Source organism: Oryza sativa, chromosome 1 (genome assembly GCF_034140825.1).
Source record: "Oryza sativa Japonica Group chromosome 1, ASM3414082v1".
NCBI lineage: Eukaryota > Viridiplantae > Streptophyta > Magnoliopsida > Poales > Poaceae > Oryza > Oryza sativa.
In genome coordinates, this window is record NC_089035.1 from 35621002 (window position 1) to 35642729 (window position 21728).

Here is a 21728-nt window from a genome sequence, read left to right on the forward strand (position 1 = left end):
TATATATACATATATATATATACATATACATATATATACATATACATATACATATATATACATATACATATACATATATATATACACATATACATATATATACACATATACATATATGTACATACATATACATACATATATATATGTATATATACATATATATACATATACATATACATATACATATATATGTACATATATGTATACATACATACACACAACCTAATTGCATACTGACCAAGAAATTAAGTTAATTTAAGGGGAAAAAGAAGTCATCAAGAGGGGGCCAATGCTTGAGGCCCATATAATAGGGCACATGATTAATTGTTTGAGGGGGCAGCAGATTCATCCTCTCGAATCTAATGTATATCTGTAAACATTAAACATATCAAAAGACCCAGCAACGCCTCTTGACTTGACAACAAAACCAAACCATAAACTATTGACCGTGCTTGTACCGCACGCCGTGGCTAATTAAGCGTAGGCATAGCCCTGCTCCCCTCCCAAAGTTAAAGTCTCCGGCGAGCAGCTCGAAAGCGACGCAGCTGCCTCCTCCATTTCCCACTCCCCTTGCCTGCAGCTTCTAGCTAGCTTGCAAGGCATTAGCTCTTGTTCTAGCTGACGAGAGAGAGAGAGAGAGAGAGAGAGAGAGAGAGAGCTGGCCTGAAGAATCAATGGCGTCGCCGCGGCTGAAGAGGGAGCAGTCGTTCGACTTCGAGGAGGCGAGCGCGCAGGAAGCCGTGGGATCCGCGTCGGCGTCGTACAGCCCTCCCGGGGGCGGCGGCGTCTTTGGCATCTCGCCGCCGGAGTCCTCGCCGCGCGACGGCCGGAAGAGAAGGTACTATACTACACGAGCTAGCTAAGCTAGCACACACAGATGTTAATTTGTTAATTAGTACCTGTATCTCCTTGATTGCTTCGTGTTTAATTTCGTCGATTCGTTCATATATTTTGCCTCTCTCCAACCACTTCTTGTTTACCTCTCTTGCTGTCTTGAATGGATTAATTTCTGGAGCCGCTGATCCTAACTGCGCTTTGCTGATTTGAGTTGTGTGTACCTGTTTGCCCTTTCTTTTTCTTCGTTTCTTGAGTCTGCCAAAATTAAGGAGAATGGGAATTATAGTTTCTGGCTTCTGTGTGGTATGCCAATATGGGGAAATTTTTGGGGAAATTAAGGAGGAGGAAGAAACATTAACATGGTCATAAACAGGCAATGTTAGGATCTATATGTGGGGTTGGTAGATAGTATGTACTATATTGCAACTTGAATTTAATGGTTTAATTACTACTAAAAAGAATGACGAAACCTTGTACGATTGAGGGTGATAACGCTAGCTCGTCTGCACTATTAAAACAAACAGATTGAAAAATTAAACCAATTAAATGGATGCATACTACCCCAACTATCAAGGTTTTTCTTTCCTCCATCGATCTTAATTTCTTCCTTTGAGTTGTCCTACTTTTGAGTGAGCTAGCTATATTTCATGAGCTGAGGTGAAAGCGGAAAATTAATACGCTTTTTTTTTTTGGGGGGGGGGCATAATGTTTTGCTCAAGTTTGGATTGAGATTCTGCACTACAGTAAAAGGACATGCCATTAATAAATTAAAATCATCAAACATCACATATATGCTAATAGCCATTTTCAGCATTCTTCATAATTCACCAAGAAGATGCATATTCTCCTCCTTTGAATGAAGACCATTTCTTTTTGACACTTAGGAACCCGAAGTGATCATATGTTGTTCCATTTTCTTAACATATGTCCATGCATCTTTGCCATAGTGGAGGGCTCCATTAATTGCTTGAGAACCCTACCTTACTACTAGTTCTAGATTGGAGCTCTTCCTGCACATTTTAAGCATGCTAGCTTATAACAAGAAAACAAAGAATGCACATAGAGAAGTCTCGAATCTTCTTTGTTATATATATATATCGAATTACCAACTGATCGAACCAACCTTTGTTTCTTTCCTTAGCAGTAATAGTCCACAATTAGTAGTATTTTATGACTCACAAGCATATACTTTTCTTCTAAAAGAGGTAAAAATTAAAGGAAACAAGAAAGTAACAAGCACATGCATGTCGGCAGTCCATCTTCATCACTTCATGCATGCAGCATCCATAAAGTTCCACTAACCATTTCTCCTTCCTAGTTAAGTTTAAGATATATCCATGAACTTATTCATACTTGTGATTCTCATTCTCATACACTCCCATCCCCCTAACTATACAGTGTTATCCTGATCAACTTGTGTAGTATTGTGTGTTAGTGTTTTGACTTATTCTTACTATTGACCTATGTATCCTTGATACAGTTTTTCTTCTGTTGTCCTCAAGCCTCAACCTCAATTAATGCAATGGCAAATTGAAACTCCTTAGTTCTAAACAAAATGTTTTGATCCTTCATTTATATATATATTCCTATGCTGGTAAACTTCTTTCTTTTTTGGACATGAACATTATTAATCGGGAATTAGGACCCTTCATAGTGTGAGTTGACTACAAGTCTTCCAGGGGGGAGTGTACACGGTCAGAGACCAAGCGCATACGTATGAACTAGTGCGTAGACTTGATCAAATTAACTCATAGTATTAGATAAGGACATATTGATCAGTTATGTGGAACACTAAGCCATTTATTATTTACGGGAGACGTTTAACTCTTTCTCTATCCACTCAGATTAATCCTGTCTCGAACTACACCTATTTGTAAGTGAACACTAGAGCTTATTCAATTCTGGCCATTTTTCATTTTAAGAATGAGAAAAGGGCATTTCTGACGGCATTGCTTCATTGATCATAATATTTTTGCATGTGACAATCTGAAGTGCGTACGTTGCACACACATTATTTCACAAAGATTCATGAATAGTGTTTAGCCACTATATATTCACACCAACAATTAAATTTTGATCTTGATATATAGATTGAAATCTAGATATTAGTACAGCAAGATATCAGTGACATTTGTCAGAAGATCAGAGCATACACACACACACACACAGGAACCATACTCTTATATTTTCAGATAATTAATGAATATATCAACCCGGTCTCTACATCCTTCAAAGAAGGATGTACATCGGCAACAAAATAAAAACGAGTTCTAGACTCTAGCCCTCACACGAGGAAGCATTAAACATAATTAACAAAAGTTCAGATTCTCAAACACCAAACTTAACACCAAGCTACAATTCTTTTTTCTAAAATTCCATCCGACGAACCTGCAAACAACTCCATAGCTGCAATTCCAAGATCACTACATGGCTACACCATGACCACCTTTCGCCAACACATGAATATGTAGGGGAAAAGCATGATTACCTTCTAAGCAGTTCCTCAGCTCTCGGCCCCTCTCTTTTAATTTCTAAGCAGTTGCAACCTATATTTTGCCTAGTATATATATGTTGCCTTGAAAATCATATGTAAGTAAGAAATAATGAATTAATTAATTTGCTTCCATATTAAGGATCACAAAATTTCTATTCAAACAACAAACCGCCCAGCTTATTGTAGCAACTCCCACAAAAAAAATGATGCTTGCAACATGCAATATCAAGATCAATGTGATGAATTTGTTGAGATTAAAATAAAGAAAGAAAGGGTGATATATATAGCCATGCCATTGCATAGTAAAACCGACCAAAAATTTCTAAAGGACAACATCAAAAGATTAGTCGCTATTTTTCACAAGTTATACCCCATTATTTGAACGTTTTGACAGTACACTTGAAACCGTTGCCTTTCATCCTTATAAAAGAATCGAGAGCGTCAGTAAAACTACCATGCATATATAAGTGTATTTTCAGCTGATCTAGCTAATTAACCTATTGTCCAAACAAATTCAAGTTCGAATATCAACTTAACTGTTGATAAAAAGGTTGGGAGAGCATGTATTTCATTGTTCCTCGGTCGTGTCTAGGCTCCATTATTATACAAGTCATGAATTTGGCTGAAATTATTCTATCTTAAAATCATATAAATTTGTGTACTGTTAGGAATGTTAAGAACAGTGTTAATTAGCACTGCTTTGCGCCCCTTCTTATTAGATTATTTTTGTGGTCCTGGCTCATCCACTATTCTCAACATGTCAATAAAAAGTGGGCACCACTAATATATATACTCACATTCCAGCTAGTTTCCATAGATCCACAGTACTATGGATCACATGAAAAGCTAGAGAAGCATTTCTGAATCTGTCTGATGAAAAAAGAATCTTTAATTATTCTAGATTCTTCATGTCTCATATGGCATGCGTTCGGGGGAGGTGGTAACCCATTTAGAAGGGGTACGTATTTAATTTACCAACTTATCAACAGATTCAGATCCATTTCCCTTTAAATAAGCTAATGACCCAGACATTGACATAAGCATGCATGCAAATAACGGAGATCAAGCAACTACTACTAGCTAGGCCCCCTTCAACATGCATGTCTCGTGTACATGTCCTACTCTGATGGAGGCCATCCAACTCACCCATATGCATGCTTCTTTTTAACAATGGATAAAAAATCGGGGATATACACAGTACTTAAAGGATAAAGAATACTTAAATTTTAAATCTCATAACTAAGAAACAAGAGAAAAAAAAACTAAAAGACTAAGCTTCGAACTTACTCCATTCGTTTCACAACGTAAGTCATTTTAGCATTTCCAACATTCATATTAATGTTAATGAATCTAGACATATATATCTATCTAGATTCATTAACATCAATATGAATACGGGAAATGCATTCATATTAATGTTAATGAATCTAGACATATATATCTATCTAAATTCATTAACATCAATATGAATGCGGGAAATGCTAGAATGACTTACATTGTGAAACGGTGGTAGTACTACCGTTGCGTCATAAGATTGCACTGAGTCGATTTTGATATAGAGGCCATGCTAACACGAAACAACTAACACAGTACTTCAATCTCGCTAAGTTCAGATATAGTACGTGGTAAATACACCCTGGATACTACATACATATATATACATATATAGTACACATAATTAATTTGTTATATGTTGTACTTATAATGCGACTTTGTTTGCAAGTAGTCATTAGTGTTGTACAACAACTAACTGACAAGGTTATGTTTTTCAAATATATATAAGCGTGCATGTTGCAATATCTGGCCACATAATTAATTAGGCCAGCAATTATATATGTAATGGTGCTTGTTTTTAACTTCATGTAAACATCGATCGTTCATTATTAATTTAGTCCTGTAGAACTATTTCTGTACTCGAGGTATCTTTTTCTTGTATATTATCAGTCATGTGCGATTCTTTGCATATTATTCATGTATATTGGAACATTTTTTTCTATATTACCTCCTCCGATCATAAATATTTGACACATTTGACATTAATCATTTGTCTTATTTAAAAAATATATATTATATTTTATTTTCTTGTGACTTGTTTTATTATTAAAGTTACTTTAAACGTAACATATATTTTTATATATTTGTACTAAAATTCTGAATAAGATGAATGGTTAAATTTTATGGGCAAATCAATTGCATGAAATAAATATTTATGATCCGAGGAAGTATATATTGTCACTTTTGATGTATCCTAATTAATATAGCAGGTTTTATTATTTTCATAACATTGTAAAATTACTTGCTAACTTTTTCTATTTGAACTGTATACACGGAGTATTGCTGCAGGAAGGATAGACCATCATTGGTGAAACATACGTTCACACCTCATTTTGATGGTCATTTGTGGAGGAAGTATGGCCAGAAGAACATCAAGGACTCTGCTTTCCCTAGGTAATTAAATTAGTCATTATCTAAATAGAACCTAAATTATTTATCTGTTGACTATCAGCTGTAAAAAGTTTTAAGTCATGCATTCTGTTCATATTGAGAAATGACATATTAAGAAATGATATAATATGTGCTCTTGTTGGTTTCAATCATCTAGGTTGTTCTTTTATTGTTTACTATGAGAATATATTATAGAAATAAATTGTTATAATATTTTAGAATGTTTCATTTGCTGTGAATTACTATAAAAAAGTGAAGAGTAAAATTGACAGATGGGAATATTAAGCTACCAGGAGTCAAACAACAAAAACTCGAAATTACTATCTAGCAAAGTTATGGTTAATTTAGCACACACATTTTCAGATGATAGTTTTCATATGAAAGTTTTCTTGATGAAAGTTTCAAAATAAAAGCTTTCTGGATGAATGTTTTCCTGGTAGACGTTTTTCTAAAAGTTCTCATACAAAAGTTTTTGGGAAAAAAATATGTGTGTTGTGAATGTAGCAATCCCATCTAAAAGTAGCTTTTAGTCAATTTATTTCTTGCATATTGGGATTTCCATTGAAATATTATGCATGGTCAGCAGTAGGCTACTTGGCTACAACAAACTATTAACAATAGTAACTGTACTAGTACTTAAAAAAGTTCAGAGTTCAAAATCAACCTAATTTGTGGTAAAACCGCGCGGCGAGATCCTAATCTTAAGATGCATTTAAATCTTATGCATCTGTACTGTAAATGGAATCGCAGGTTATATTACAGATGCTCTTACCGTGAGGACAGACAGTGCCTTGCCTCCAAGCTGGTGCAGCAGGAGAACGACGACGACCCGCCACTGTACAGGGTCACCTACACGTACGAGCACACCTGCAACACCACGCCCGTCCCGACCCCCGACGTCGTGGCCGAGCAGCCGCCGCCGGGCGCCGCCGGCGACGCGTACCTCCTCAGGTTCGGCTCCTCCGCTGGCGGCGGCGGCGGCGGCGCTCATCAGCAGCAGACCGAGCGAGAACGACAGCAGCAAAATACAGCGAGAAGAAGGCCATTCATGATGCTGAGCTTCGATTCTAGTAGCAGCCATCAGCTGCACGAGCAGCCGCACGCGTTCCCTCCCGACGGCCAGCTGCCGGCCACGGCCGCGGCCGCGTCGCCGTCGTCGTTCACGGCAGCCGAGGCGTTGGCGGCGCCGCCGCTCACGACGACGATGAACGACGGAGGCGACCTGTTCTCGACGTGGGACGCGCTCAGGTATGGTTTGGACTATGACCACGGGCACCTTGGTAACCATGTTTATCTCCCTGATGACTGTAATGGTGGTGATGATAATTACTGATGTAACGGACCGAGTGCAAATTCACGTACGGTCACGACCTTAAAATTAACCGTGACCATTATTTGATCAGGAATTGAGTAGTACGGGGAATACATATTAATTCTTTGCGGGAGACGTAATGGTTACTTGCTCACTAATTGAGCAGGGAATAATTAAGGCCATGTTTAGAGGCATTTGGAATAGCAAATGGCAAATGGCAAAGTTTTGGTAGCAAAAGTTTTGGCATTGCATTTTTGCAAGTTGGTGTTTAGAGGCATACAAAAGTTTTACCATTCTTCCATAAAGACATATTTGCCCATATTAATTGCTTCCCCCCCCCCCCCCCCCACAAAACATGTAGCTCTCTCTCTCTCTCATGCTTGTACTGCTTGTTGCTTGCCGCTGCTGCTGCTTGTCGTTGCTGCCGCTATTGCTGATGCGCGCTGCGGCCGTGAGGGTAGTGCAAATGATGATGCTGCTGCTGCTAAGTTGAAAACAAGAGATTCATCTCTTACTGGTACAAGCCACAATTTGACAGTGCACAGATGTATCAACAGTTCCCAAATGACCATTTCCAGATAGTTCAAATGTATCAATAGCTCGCAAAATTGTACGTAGCATATCAACAAAAAAATGTCCAAATAATTATTAAAAGTCCATAGCATAGAAACATTAAAATGTCCACATACATATTAAAAGTCCCAGTGCACAATTTTAAAAGTCCATACAACACAAATATTACAACACTACAGTAGTCATATTCTATTGAATCCAGTGTTTGTGCGTAGGGTTTGAATGAATTGCCACAATCCCTTCAGTTGCCTAATCCTATTAGTAATTTGGGATCTACCATGCCGCAGGTTGGTTGCTGCATGATAAGCAGCGATAATCTCCCTCATCCCAGTCTTCTGCATGAGTCCATTCACGCAGTTTCCCTTATTGATCTGGTCAACCCAAATTTCACACAGCAAGCTGGTATTGTCCTCTGTCCAATTGGCCCTGTCAGGTTTAACCTAAACCCACCCATAACGGTAAGCAAAAAATATTTAACACGATTTAAGGGAAACAAATACATCTTCAGTTATGACAACTTAATAGAGCAAATCACAAAGCACAAGTATATTAAACCTAAACATATCACAGTCCAGGAGACATAAACCACAATGCAACATAGCTTCTGGATCACAGGAATCAGAGTGCAAGACATAAACATATCACACCTATATAAACTTTTGAATCACAAATTTTTTGCTCGGTTATATAAATCACAAGGCAACATAACTCCTAAAATCTCCAAACTAATCACACCTAATCACACCACAGCACATCTTTATGATATGGTCACAGATGAAGCAAAGGGCACCACACAACAGCACACAACTACATCGTACTACACCACAGCACAGCACAGGTTTATGAAATGGAAATGGTAAAATTGAAGCAAAGGGAATCACAGGACATCACAGCAGCACAGCCACGAAGATGAAATGGTTGGTCGGCATACCTTCCCATGATTTTGGAAAATTTCTTGGAGCTCGGCGGCATCTTCGACGTTGTCGGAGTCGACGTCCAAGTTGACTTCAGAGACGGTGGCAGCCGTGGATGTGGATCGACGACCACCACGGCCCCTGGCTCCGGTCGCCTGCGTGCCTCGACCACCACCACGGCCCCTGGCTCCGGCCGCGGGCGCCGAACGGCCACCTCCATACGGTGAGGAATTGGCGCGAGCTGCCGTGGCGCCTCGGCCACATGGAGCAGGGCGGGCCGAGCGTAAGCCCAGTGTCCGACTCACAGCACGCACGGGAGGGAGATCAGCAGAGCCGCCTCCTTGCGAGGCGGAGCGATGGTGGCTCCCAGATCCGCCGACGCCGCGTCCATGTGCGCCGCCCCAAAGGTGGCCCCCTCCTCCGCTGATGACGCCTCCTTGCGAGCCGGATCAAAGAAGACCCTCGTAGCTCCCCAAATCCGGCCACCCATCCCCGCCGGAGTTGAGGTCGAGGGCGGCCATGCCTATCCTGGAGGCACTGCCGCTGCGGGATCCAGTGTAGTACAGGGAGTCGGTGTAGGGGTCGAGCTCGTCGTGGTCGGCGTGTGAATCGGACTGCGACATGAAGTCCCTTGTGCCGGAGCCATCGCCGTATCCGTCGCCGTCCATCTCCACCCCGGACTGGTGCGGCGGGGGAGATCGGCAGAGGTCGAGGCTGCCGTGACCTGGTGCGGCGGGCGAAATCAACGGCGGAGCAAGGGAGTCGGAAGCGAGCGTGAGCGACGGCTGAGGCGGAGCGGGCGTGAGCGCCTGCGGCGGGGGAGATCGGCGAAGGAGGAGGCGGAGCAAGGGAGAAAGAGGCGGAGCCGCGGGGGAGATCGGCGGAGGAGGCGGAGCAAGCGGATGGGGATTTTTTTGGGGGCGAGAGAGAGAGAGGGTGCGACGGAAGAGAGAGAGAGCGAGTGGGGGTATTGCGCGTCCGTGAGGGGTGGTCCGTGTCCCTATGCACTTTTTGGCGAAATTTGCTAGTCCAGACTGCCAAATGCCAAATACAAAGTTGCCATTTTTCCACCCTAGTGTTTAGATCCAAAATGACAAAAGGTGCTTACGCTCCCCGTGCTGAAAAAGGAAATGAAGTGCTCATGATTTATTTTTTTTGTCTCCTTTATAGCATCTTCAATAAATAGTCCCCATTTTAAGACCGGAAGCTAAATGGGGCTATGCCCATTTCCTAAGCTCCAAAATTGTTTCCCCTCTTATGCCGCTGATGTGCACTTGGGGTCCCATCTCAGGGGTTGCTGCTGAAGTTGGAAAGCAACAACACCCATTTAAATGTCTTGTGCACATTAGCAGCACAAGACAACGTGCACAAGACCGGGGAGCACATCGTGCAATATACCAGTGCAATGCAGCGATGACCACGACGTGTGCGTGGTAGAAGGAGATCACTGGCTGGAGGGTGGTGGCGCATCTTAGGGTTCTACTAGTGCTATAGGGACATGAAGGAATATGGCTACATCAGTCACCAAGTGTGGCAGCTTTTGTGGTTATTGCTCGCTCCCCCAGGAGGAGTTCAGCTGTTTGGTGGAGGGATGAAGGCCCTTACGAGGGACCGTGGCTTGTGGAGGTTGACGATGGCAGGACCCTACCAACATTTTGGACGGCGACGGGTGTGTACGAGGGACGAGTGAGTCTTTCTTCTCTATTGCGCTTTCCTTCTGTAGTCCTTATCGCTTTGTCCAGATGGTCTAGTTGTTTTAACTGGTTGGAGGTGTGTTGGTCGGTAGTTAAGTGGTGGTTCCTTGTCTTGGTTCCGCGGTGCTCGATCCTACTTAGCGGCAGTTGGTGCGGTATGTGCTAGGTCTTCAGGATGTGTAGGTGCTGTCAGCGTATAGTATAGTGGTGGTTTTTGTTTTTGTTTTCCTGATTATTCTAGTGCTATAGTAGTGTTGTATTCTTTTTTCCTATTATATTAATATAAAACTCTCATTGTTTGGTATAGTTCGTTTAAAAATATATATTTGGCATTCAGAGAAAATTGTTTTCTGATTTCTTATCATTGTATATTTACTTGGCACTTATTACAGGCCACACTTCACTTTCAGTCGGTCCCCACCACTGTAGACACTTAGCACCCCCTTATGCGGCGACGAGTTAAAAAGAAACTAGTGCTATGCTCTCTCACCTTGTACATGCCCTTAGCAAGTCACTCCGAAAGCGGATGAACAAATTTGATATTTTAAGGGTGTGTTATACTACATGTTCTCACGCTTTCCGGAGTGCTAAACGATATGGTTTTGCAAAAATAAAAACTATTGAAAAGTTGCTTTAAAAATTCATATCATTCCATTTTCAAGTATTTAAGCTAATACTTAGTTAATCATGTAAGTCACCTAGTTTTATGTGTGAGGGGAGAAGTTCTTAACGTTCTCTCCGGAATACACCCAAATATGTTAGGGTAGGACCAGTCCTTTGATTGGTGTGGGTCTCGTAAAGAAAAAAAAAGGCTATCTTATTAGAGGTCACTACACCATATGATCTTGACTCTTGAATCTTGAGCTACTGCAGCCAAAATCAATAATGTATTGTACTCCCTCCGTCCAAAAAAAAAAGGCAAACCCTGGGTTTCCGTGTCCAATTTTGACTGTTCGTCTTATATAAATTTTTTTTATAATTCGTATTTTTATTGTTGTTAGATGATAAAACATGATAAATATTTTATGCGTGACTTGTCTTTTTAATTTTTTTCATAATTTTTTTAAATAAGACTGACAGTCAAATGTTGGACATGAAAATCAGGGTTTATCTTTTTTTTTTAGGACGGAGGGAGTATGTACACGGATCGTACATACTTAAAACAAGGAATCGTAATCATAGTAGCAAACTAGGACACAGTTCTGTCTTATGATTGGGGCATTGACTTGTGCTAAAGAAAATAACTGGACATTGACTCTGGTAGGTACGATTAGGAGCATCTCACATATATAACTTTAGAAGCTAGATCAGTCAGATTTAACCTTTGAGCTTAGATCAGTTGAGATCGAGTCGTTAGAAGTTTCTAATTGCGAGTGGAGATTGAATTAAATTATCTCTACTATTTCTAAATTGAGGCACTGTAGTTGACTCCAGGTCTACAATTCAAGGGCACAGATCACTCTCCTTGACCATCAGACGATCGATCGGCAAGTTGGTGAAAAATTAACTCCTTCTGAGCATCACTTGACCTTCTGTATGTTCAGAATTCAGGTATGGTTTAGTGTCCAACTTTTTCTTTGAACTTTCAACTTTTACATCACATCAAAACTTTTCTACATATACAAACTTTTAACTTTTCCATCACATCGTTCCAATTTCAATCAAACTTTCAATTTTGACGTGAACTAAACACATCCTCATAGGCACATGGACATCACTTGACATGTACCATGTTTCTGTAGATTTTGAGGCACATAATTAAGGCCGGTCTCCTTTGGACCTACTCCTTGTTTTTCTATGAATTCTACTATGCATTCGACATCGCAATGTTGCTGTCCAGTTTTTATGGCACAGGGGAGTCACTGTCCGACGTCTCTTCTGGGAGTGAAGTTGGAAAATCAACTGACACGAGCGTTTGAAAAAAATTGCATCGCTCGCCACATACTTTATTGCAAGCTCAAAGTAGACTAATAAAATAAACAGGATTGTAGTTTATATTACTACTACCATTTCATATGTCAACTATACTTAACTGACGTCCAGATGAAGAGACCGAAATTTCCAGTTCAATATGTATGTACCGTGAGAGAGAGCACAAGCTTAGCCTAACCAGTCAACCCATCTAAGATAATCTATCGATTGATCCATCGGTCAGAAGACCAGAATAAATCAATCGCCCAGCCGTTGACATCAATGATCAACATTAATTAATGAACAGGGTTTGAGCTAGTCAGACCCAAATTATATATGCTGAAACTGGTGGAGCATCCCTGAAGAAAACTGACAATTGCAAGGCTGATGACCACTGCATGCAGACTGTCGGCCTGTCTATAAATACTGGAGTAGCAGCTAGCTTCAAAGCTGCCTACTGCAGCTACTCAAGCTCAACTCCTCTGCGTTGCAAATTGAAAGGATTCTCAGTTTCTCACTTTGTCAAAAGCTCTAGCTAGGGTGCCTCAAGTTTCAGCTCAAATTAAGATGGCATTTGGTCAAGATACCATAGAGCAGCTGTACCGGGAGCTCGCCGGCGGCCGCCGCCTCAGCGCCAAGCTCCAGGCGCTGCTCGAAGGCCCCCTCGATAGCCGCGGCCAGAAGGAGGCCGTCGATGTTAGCAGAGAGCTCGGGCGAGTGTTCATGGTGTCTCTCTACATGCTGAAGCCTTGCAGCAACAGCAGCAGACGACCGGAAGGAGTGACCAGGACGGCGCCGGAGACGAGGACTGACGATAGCATTTGCTTGCACACTCCGGCGAGGGTTAAACGCGTTAGGTAAACAGAAGAGTTCTTATCGATGTTTACAATATGTTCTGAATCGATAATTGCTTTTGTTGATGACAAATTGATATATATGGAATACTACTGTAGGAGTGAAGAGGTTCTTGTCAGAAATGGCAGAGAAGAGGTGGTTACGAGGACGGAGATTATTACACCTTCCCCGTACAAGGATGGCTACCAGTGGAGAAAATACGGGCAAAAGAACATTCAGGACAGCAATTATCTAAGGTGGGTAGAGTGTAGTTTCTACTTTCTACTTGTTTCGCTAGAATATGCATGGTACTTTACCAATTTTAACTAACCACAACTTAAACCACATGATTCCTAAAGTACTACCAAGAACTGTTATGTCAACCTCCAGATTTGGTAAGCATTAACCAATATACACTGCAACACACACAATGTCCAAGTCAATTTCAGAGTAATTAACCTAGCTGTTTTAGTCCATTGGACTACAGACTGAGTCAGTTGATAGCTAGCATCAGATCAGAACATGCTTTCTGGAAGTTCAATATTACAGAAATGCATCCATGCATGCAGCATATCAATGTCCAGTCCAGTGACTTGACTTTGCCGTCAACATGGTCAACCTTAACCTTCGTCGTCAATCGTCATACACGTACATACACACGTACTCCTCGATCAAATAATTCAAAGTCTAGACAAAAACTTAGGCGGCATGTTTTAGCCATACACTTGCCAAAACAAATCACTTGAATTAATTCTTTAACTTGACCTATGCTTCGTCGTGCCGGTTCACGTCCTCTGTAACAATGATATTACACATGTGTGTAAAATAATAAGAAAAAGTGATTTCATCCCTTGAAGGGATAACCCCTCATTTAGTGCATGTCACCTAAATGGTCATAAAAAATATAAAAAAATAGCAGCATAGATTAATATAAAATATATCACTTCACAAACATGCAAGTTTAAATTCAACTGTTATAAGTTGTAACAAAGATAAAAAAAATATAGTTGCGAATGTGCAATAACTATTTTTAGTCTAACTTGTTATTTTTGTTGCAACATGTATAGGTTAAATTTGATTTTATATGTTTGTGGAGTGATATATTTCGTATTAATATATTTACTATTTTTTTTAAAAAAATTTGATAACTATTTAGATGACATGCAGACAACGAGGTAATATTCCTCGAGAGATGAAAATCCACATCCTGATAATAACATTTATGATAGAGGACTCTCATCCCGTCGTGTCACCTAACGCATGCAGGTTGTACTTCAAGTGCACGTTCAGCCGCGAGCGGAGTTGCGCGGCGAAGAAGCAAGTGCAGCAGCGGGACGCCGGCGAGCCGCCCATGTTCCTTGTCACCTACCTCAACGAGCACACGTGCCAGCAGCCGCAAGCTGTTCCCGGCACGCCCAACACTGCAGGTAGCTCGCCGACGACGACGAGCCGGCAACGACAGTCGTCCTCCTCCCCGCCGGCGGAAATGTTGGACCTGACGATGAACGGCGCCGGCCTCTTTAGCCGTCTTCTTTTACCCCACGCCGTCGGCGGCGGCGGCAGCGCCGCCGAAGAGGAGGCCGCCATCGTCACGTGCCTCGCGGCGGTCATCAGCGGAGGAGGCGCCGCAGCCGCTCCGCCGCCGTTGATCTGGCCGACATCGGCCCCAGAGGCGGCGTTCGTGGCGTCCGCGGCGGGACACTCGCCGAGCGCCGCGGACGAGAGCGTGGCGGACGAGGCGGCGGCGGCGCAGATGGCCGACATGGACTACTGTTTCGGCCAGTACGATCAGTCAACGTTCGGGGCGGCAGCAGCAGCGGATCACCGTGTGTTGATCGGTGACGACGGCGACGTGCAGCGCATCGTCGCGGCGCGGATCGCGGACACGGTGTGGCCGCGGTACACGCGCGACACGAGTGCATGGGAGACTGCTGGGACGTCGTCGATGAGAGGATCGATCGATTGATCGTACGCATATATGGTACAAATTTAAGAATTACCAGTGCATGGAACGAACTCTCGTGCAATGCAACACTGTACATTTGCAATTGTGTTGCATTGTACGAGAGGACGTTCCATCAGGCCGACATCTGTACTGGACTGTGACATCAGGCCGACCGGTTGGACGTGAACGTACGTACCAGGACGAGCAGGCAGCCGGTCGTCACAGTAGCTGTCTGGCTTAATTAGCTAGGAAATTTAATCATTGTGGTTGAGTTCGTGCATGTATGGGATTGTGGTTGAGTTCGTGCATGTATGGGTGTGTTGACTCGTGGATCGCGAGTTGTGTTAGCACTAGCAATGACTGCACGTATGTATCAACACTGTGGTCCCTCGCCACGTACGTATGTGAGCTCGGTATTGATACCAAATTCGGAAACTCCCAATCCCAAGCTTCATCCGTGGCAACTGGCAACTGTCTCACTCACATCATCTTTATTGGTTAAAAAAAAAGTCTCACATCATCTTCCTTATTTTTAAGAACTGTCGAATCATCATCGGCCAAACGCACTATTCCTGATGGGCCGATTTGAGCACAAGTATCAGCAGCCTTTCTCGAAAACGGCCCAGTAATAGCTTGTCTCATGCGCCGTTATTTTCCACTCTAGTTGTTTGTGCTAGTCCTCAACGAAAACGACTACCCCGATTAGTTTGAAAAGCTGGTTGACACTTGACACTTCCTCCATTCTACTCCCTCCATATTAAAATATAGCAACTTTTAATTGGATGGGACATATAGGCAGCGTGATTCGTTCCATTGAGGCATGGTATGCCGCTAGTATTCAAGATCGAAGCCCAAACACCGCACAGATGAAACGCTGTGGTGCGGCCGGCGGCCCGGGGATGTAGACAGCCACGCATGCGGCATGCTGTTGTTACGCATTTGATATTATCGGATTGTCACTGACTAGACAAGACTACTCCCTAGTCTTCCCCATGTTAGGCCTCCTTCAAAGGTCCTTTGAAGACAACTGCTAGCTCATAAATCGTACACATCATCTAAGAGATAGAACAAGAGATAGTTTCTCTAATGAATTGTTGTAACGCTCCGATTTTCGTTCGGGTTTAAAAATCAATTAATAATACATTTTCTAGAAATTAAATAAAAGTTAAATCAATTTAATCAAGTGAAATAATGGGAGAATTAAAATTTTCCCTTAAAAATCATTGGCCGGGAATATTTTGCAATATTCTTTGTGCCCTAAAATACTCTCCGGAATTTTCCGCGAATTTTCGGAGCTCGAGAAATAGTTTTAAAGTCACAAAGTTCATTTAATCAATTAAAATAAAAAGAAAACAATTAAAATCCTCTCTCCTCTCTTTGGGCCTCTTTCGGCCCAAGTCTTCCTTCCTCTCCCGCGGCCCGCGCGCCTTCTCCCTCTCTCGGGCCGGCTCCCCTCTCACTTGGCCCGCTCGCAAAAGTCTGTTTTGCGTCCCTCCTTCTCTCCCTTCGCCGACAGGTGGAACCGGCGGTCCCACCCGTCAGCTCCTCCTCCTACCTCTCGCCGGCCGACCCCAACCGCCATTGCCGTTCACGTCGCCGCAAAATCCGGCGCCCTCCCGCACCCGAGCTCGCATCCAACGACGTGGGCACGATCCCCTCCACGTCCTCCACCATTTCCCCCACTCTCCCCGCGAAAATCGGCGCCGGTTAACCCCTCCACCACCCCACGTCGGCGCCCCACTTCGCCGGCCGATTCCGCCACGTCCGGCCTCGATCCCGCCTTCCCGAGCCCATAAAAAGCATCCCCGTGCTCCCCTCGTCCGTTTCCCCATTTTTCCCGAGCCCGGCATACTCTCCCTCGCTCTCCCCACGCCGCACCCACGCGCTGCCACACTCCGGCGAACTCCAGTCGCCGTTTCCCGCCGCCACAGCCGTTGCCGCGCCGAGCCGCCGCCACCGCCAGCTTCGCCATCCCGCGCCGCACGCCGGTCGCCACTCGGTTTCCTTCAACCGCCATCGGAACCACCTCCCCACCGTGTAACCTCTCTCCGCCGCTTGCTGCCGACTCCAGCCGCGTCGCGCCGCCGCTTCGGTCGACGCCGACCCGCGCCATTGCCTCCCTCAGCTTCGCAAGGACGAGGAGAACCTCGGCCGCCGCCCCTCTTCGCCGAAAATCCGCCGGAGCTCCTCCTTCCTCGGTCATCGGTGAGATCCTTCTCACATCGTCGCGGTCGGCCGTCGTTACCGGTCACCCCGCATCGGTCCTCCCCTCCCTAACTCCCTCTTCTCTTTCTGAAGGTCAAGGGCGACCCCGTCCGCCCTCCGTCCTCGCAAGCCGCCATCGGGCAATCGTCGTCGCCGTCATCTTCCTCCGCGCCGGCCGCCGCTTTCGGTGAGGACCTCTCCTCCCTTCCTTTTTTTCCCGTTCCCCTTTCTTGCCGACCTCCGCCTCTTGGGGTGCGTCGCCGTCCCCGTGCGCGCCGCTGTCCTCCGGCCGCCCGCCGCCCGCCGCCGTTCCTCGTCGCCGGCTGCTGCCGCCGGTGGCCGCATGCCGCCGCCGCGCCTTGGCTCGGCCGAGCCGGTCTCATGCCGTGCCCGTGCCCCAGCCGCGCCGCCTCGTGACCGTCCGATCGGCTTTGTGCCGATCCGAGCCGTCGGTTCCCGTGGACCGGCGGTGGACAGCCTCGGTGGTCCCGGTCCACGGTGGACCGGCGCCCATGTGCCGCTGACTGGTGGGGCCCGCTTGCCGGCGCCGCCCCTCCCCCTTGATGACGTCAGCGAGGTCCATTTCCTTTGTAAAAATAAATGATAATTGCGCAATAAATCGAGTTTAATTCTAGAAATTCATTTAAATGGCTCAAAACTTCTAAAATTCATATCTAATTCATTCGAACTCCGAATTGAGCCGTTCAACTTGCAAAATTCATCTAAAATTGAGCTCTACATGTTTGTTTACTTTTTATGTACTGTTTCCTTGGTTTTTATTAGAGTTTTTCCTCGTTTTGCGTGCCAGCGTGTAGAATCCGTCGTTTTGGAAGTCCGCGGTCGCGAGGAAAAGAGTTCAGAAAATCCAAGTGAAGAAGCAAGGCAAGTCACACATTCCCCTTGAGCATGTTGATCCCAATTTATAAATGTTTTACCGTTTACAAATAAATATGCATGTTTTGCTAATTACATGGGATCAGGGTTTACCTATCTGCTCGCTTGTGCCATGTTTACTTGGTATCTATCCTTTGTCAACCCTGGGTAATAAATCGACTAGCTTGTGTTACTTATGTGACCTAGCTAGAACTATATGCTTAGCCATGCTTAATTACCACTAGCTCAGTCGATGGGATAATTGCAGTATTAGACATTCTAGTATCTTGTTGAGCCGCGTGCTCGAGACATCTGGCCATGTTTTATGGTCGTAATTATCCAACTAAAATGCGACTGAATGGTGGGCTGTGGGTGCGTGGTTTTGTGAGTCGCACCCATGGCAATTAAGGACCGGTTCACGGGAAACCCTGGAAGACTTACAGCGCTTGCCACAAGCGGGAGTGGGTAACTGCTTGATCTGAAGTATAGCTCGCCCCTTTCCTAGGCACCGGTGGCGAGGGTGGGCGTGATGGAGTTGGGTCGGCCGGGGTGTCCGGTTGTCCAGCTGCCGGATTCACCGCGGCGCAAGAGGGGACCGCCCACTGCCTTTTGAGGGGTGGGGGTGAAACCTTAGCGTGGTGTGGATGGTTAGGGGAGGGTTATGCGAAGGGTCTCGTCACAATCACTCGACACGGTGACGTGTGCATCATGGGCACATGATGACGCGGTGACATGTCGGTGGGTTGTGTCTTGTGGGTACAGTTGTGCACCTCTGGCCAGAGTAAAACTATTCGAATAGCCGTGCCCGCGGTTATGGGCGATCGACCAGATTCACCGTGATTAGTCTCACACTTAATAAATCGACCCAATACACTGTAGTTTAGGTGGGTTGGTTGGGCCTGTTCAACGTGGTGTAGCGTTGATCAGTGGAGATTTAATGTTACTTTAATTACTCAACAGTTTTACTGTTTTGCTCAATAAAATGTTTTACAACCGCCTTTATGCAAATAGCCACAAACCGTCCTTGTATCCCTTTGCACGTCTGCATCATTGGTGTGGCTTGCTGAGTACGGTGGTTGTACTCAGCCTTGCTATTATTCCCCCTTTTCAGAAGTGTAGTGCTTCTGAGCTGAAGACGAAGTTGGAAGACCAAGGCTCAGACCTCAGTTGAGTTTTGCCTGTGGAGTGGAGCTGAAGCCCGCTAGGATCGCCTTTTTCCGCTGCTGCTGCTTTTGTTTCGGTGTGAGGACTAAGTGCCTCTTCTGTAAGTATTTTACGCTTTATTTACGTTTGGAACTGTATATTACTTGTCGTTTTGTGTACCCTGGCTGGTCCTGGACAGGGATTTAATACACAAAATAGTCTGGAAATTTGGGCTAAATTTCTGGGCGTGACAAAGTGGTATCAGAGCCAACTCGACTGTAGGTTGAGCCAAATGGGCAAACCCTAAGGACAAGCTTTCTGAAAACCCTATTTGCAAAATGTCTCCCCTCGCCCTTCGGCTTTTCTTTGCGAAACGGTTTTTCAAAATTCTCCTCCCAGTCTCTCCAATTCTTTTAGTTGTCACACCTAGATGACCAGCCGTCAGCTTCATGTCTGTTCGGAAGTCAAGCCAAGTCGAGCCTCAAGCTTCGTGCAAGGAGCGAGAAGATCAGTTCAGAGTCGTCGTTCCGCGAAGATCATGAAGAGTTTTCCCGAAGTTGACCTAAACCCAATCTGTCCCAGAAGAGTAGTTTCGTTAGCTTCTAGATCGTGTGTTGTTTGCTTGTGTGTAGGGGTATGGTTTGCGTCATTGGTGGGGATGCGACCATACTAGGTTGTTTGCTTAAACAACTTGAATCATAAAATCCATTCACAACAGATCAATAGGCAAGTGGTTTAGTACCTCATCTCTAGTAACCCCTCCCGTTTCCCCCTCTCTCTGGTGCCTGCAGCAGATGGTCTGCAAGAGGGACAATTTCGCCGGATCAAGACCCCGTCAGTTTCATGGGGCAACTCAGTGCAATTCTAATAATATTCCACGTCAGCCTCTTGAAGATCAGCCTCAACCCCAAGTCATGGCTAATCAAACTCAGACAGTGGAAGAGTTGTTACAACAGATGCGACGTCGATACCAAATATACCAGATGCAACAGATGCAACGACAATGTCAGGAGTCACGTCAATGTCACCCACCACAGGTGCGAGATCAGATGCCAGCCCGGGACCCGAATCCGAGTCAGAGTCAGGAGTTCCCAATATCGGCACCGAAGACCCCTGTCAAAATGCGGTCCAGATCCCCGAAGATAACGACAGCCAAGTCAATGTCAGACCAAAGGAAAGTAAGTGCTACCTGTTATGATTGTGGTGAGCAAGGTCATTATATAAGGAACTGTCCATGGAAGGTGTTCGCCAGGTCACCTGAAAAGGACGAGAAGCAGTGCCCAGGAAGTAACCAAGCTCCAAGTCAGTCTACTAACAAGAAAGATGGTACTCTGCAGCACAACTTTGGAGCGAACAGGAAGGTGATATGGAAGATGGATAATGGCAGGACCATGATCATCACCAGTTCAGAATTTACTCCTGAAGACGCAGCAAGGATACCCAAGCGTCAGAGAGGAAGAAATACCTTCCGTGGAGCACGCCAGCTAACCCGACATCTCATAAAGTACGGTCCGCCCAGACCCGAAGATGATGAATCAGGAGAGCGGTTTGCTGCTGATGACGATGATGATGATACTGATGACGATGATGATACGACCCTTAACAGTTTCATGGAAAGAGGATTGGAGTTCAAAGCATGTGCTAGATGTGGGATAGTCGGACACACTGCTAGTTTATGCCTCCCCACCTGCCGCTGTGGTGAATATACCCATTACTCAGATGCATGCCCTTTAAGGAAGGTAACATGTTTCTTGTGTGAAGGAACAGATCATGTGCCTAAGGACTGTCAGTTGAACGCGGTCATAGCTAAGACCAAGAAAGAACAAGGGACAACCGTGCAACCCATTCGTCAACCAATGACAATCGACAACAGCGGTCACAATCCTTCTGCTCTTCCTCCAACTCCAGCTCCAGTGGAAGCCAACCATGGAAGAAGCAACGTCACCAAGGATGTTCATAAGTCTCTGCTTGTTCCCGTTTCAGCTGCCAAAGTGCATAATCAGAAGCCTGCACCTCGGGACCAAGCAAGTCGATTCTGCCGTAACTGTCGTAAGCCAGGACATCGTTTCAGTGATTGTCCTCTTCCAAGAGCAGCAAAGGCAGTTCGTCGTGATTCACAAGTTACCAGCATTGCCCATGACACCAATCGACACCTGAATGTGCAACCTCCGCCTCAACGGATTATCGTCAAGGGCACCGTCAAAGGTCGCATTGTTCCACCGGCAACCGTTTCAAGCCTACAGCACCAACGCCAGCAGGGTAAGCAATGCCAGGAGAACAACAGCTCGCTACAGCTACAAAGAGGTGGTACGCTCCTTCGTCAGCACCCGCGGCAAGTGTTGTCAGCACCAGGTCGTCCAACTGTTGTCAGTTCTAGCAATGCACCTGGTATTGCTCCAATCTGGAGGCCCATCGACAAATCACCGCTCGGTAACCCCACGGGCAAGAAGATCCTACCCGTTACAGCTGACAAGACAGTTGCCCCTCCACCATCGAAGATCAACAAGCAGAGCAACGTTCCCGGTGAGACTTCTGGTAGTAGGAACTA

General features: G+C 44.8%; 2 protein-coding genes and 1 long non-coding RNA gene across 3 annotated transcripts; 2 read left to right on the forward strand and 1 right to left on the reverse strand.

Annotated features, from left to right (window-relative positions):
- The first annotated feature begins 536 nt into the window (after positions 1–536).
- LOC107276287 (transcription factor WRKY19-like) lies at positions 537–7158 on the forward strand. The gene is made up of 3 exons (XM_015788626.3): positions 537–838; positions 5675–5779; positions 6527–7158. Exons 1-3 carry the CDS (start codon positions 675–677, stop codon positions 7107–7109), a joined length of 852 nt encoding a protein of 283 aa, XP_015644112.1. The 5' UTR covers positions 537–674; the 3' UTR covers positions 7110–7158.
- A 552-nt stretch (positions 7159–7710) lies between these two features.
- LOC136356070 (uncharacterized) lies at positions 7711–9497 on the reverse strand. The gene is made up of 2 exons (XR_010740715.1): positions 8593–9497; positions 7711–8101 (listed from the first exon to the last, which is right to left on the reverse strand). It is a non-coding gene; the product is annotated as an uncharacterized lncRNA (long non-coding RNA).
- A 3250-nt stretch (positions 9498–12747) lies between these two features.
- On the forward strand, positions 12748–15257 carry LOC112938270 (transcription factor WRKY45-1-like). The gene is made up of 3 exons (XM_026024004.2): positions 12748–13037; positions 13134–13271; positions 14281–15257. Exons 1-3 carry the CDS (start codon positions 12748–12750, stop codon positions 14978–14980), a joined length of 1128 nt encoding a protein of 375 aa, XP_025879789.2. The 3' UTR covers positions 14981–15257.
- Positions 15258–21728: the final 6471 nt, after the last annotated feature.

Bases quoted from the DNA above. Each gene is read 5' to 3' on its own strand.
- LOC107276287 (XM_015788626.3), top strand. From the start codon at position 675: ATGGCGTCGCCGCGGCTGAAGAGGGAGCAGTCGTTCGACTTCGAGGAG. The intron at 839-5,674 runs GTACTATACTAC...GTATTGCTGCAG, and splicing joins CGCGACGGCCGGAAGAGAAG to GAAGGATAGACCATCATTGG. The intron at 5,780-6,526 runs GTAATTAAATTA...ATGGAATCGCAG, and splicing joins AAGGACTCTGCTTTCCCTAG to GTTATATTACAGATGCTCTT.
- LOC112938270 (XM_026024004.2), top strand. From the start codon at position 12,748: ATGGCATTTGGTCAAGATACCATAGAGCAGCTGTACCGGGAGCTCGCC. The intron at 13,038-13,133 runs GTAAACAGAAGA...ATACTACTGTAG, and splicing joins GCGAGGGTTAAACGCGTTAG to GAGTGAAGAGGTTCTTGTCA. The intron at 13,272-14,280 runs GTGGGTAGAGTG...TAACGCATGCAG, and splicing joins CAGGACAGCAATTATCTAAG to GTTGTACTTCAAGTGCACGT.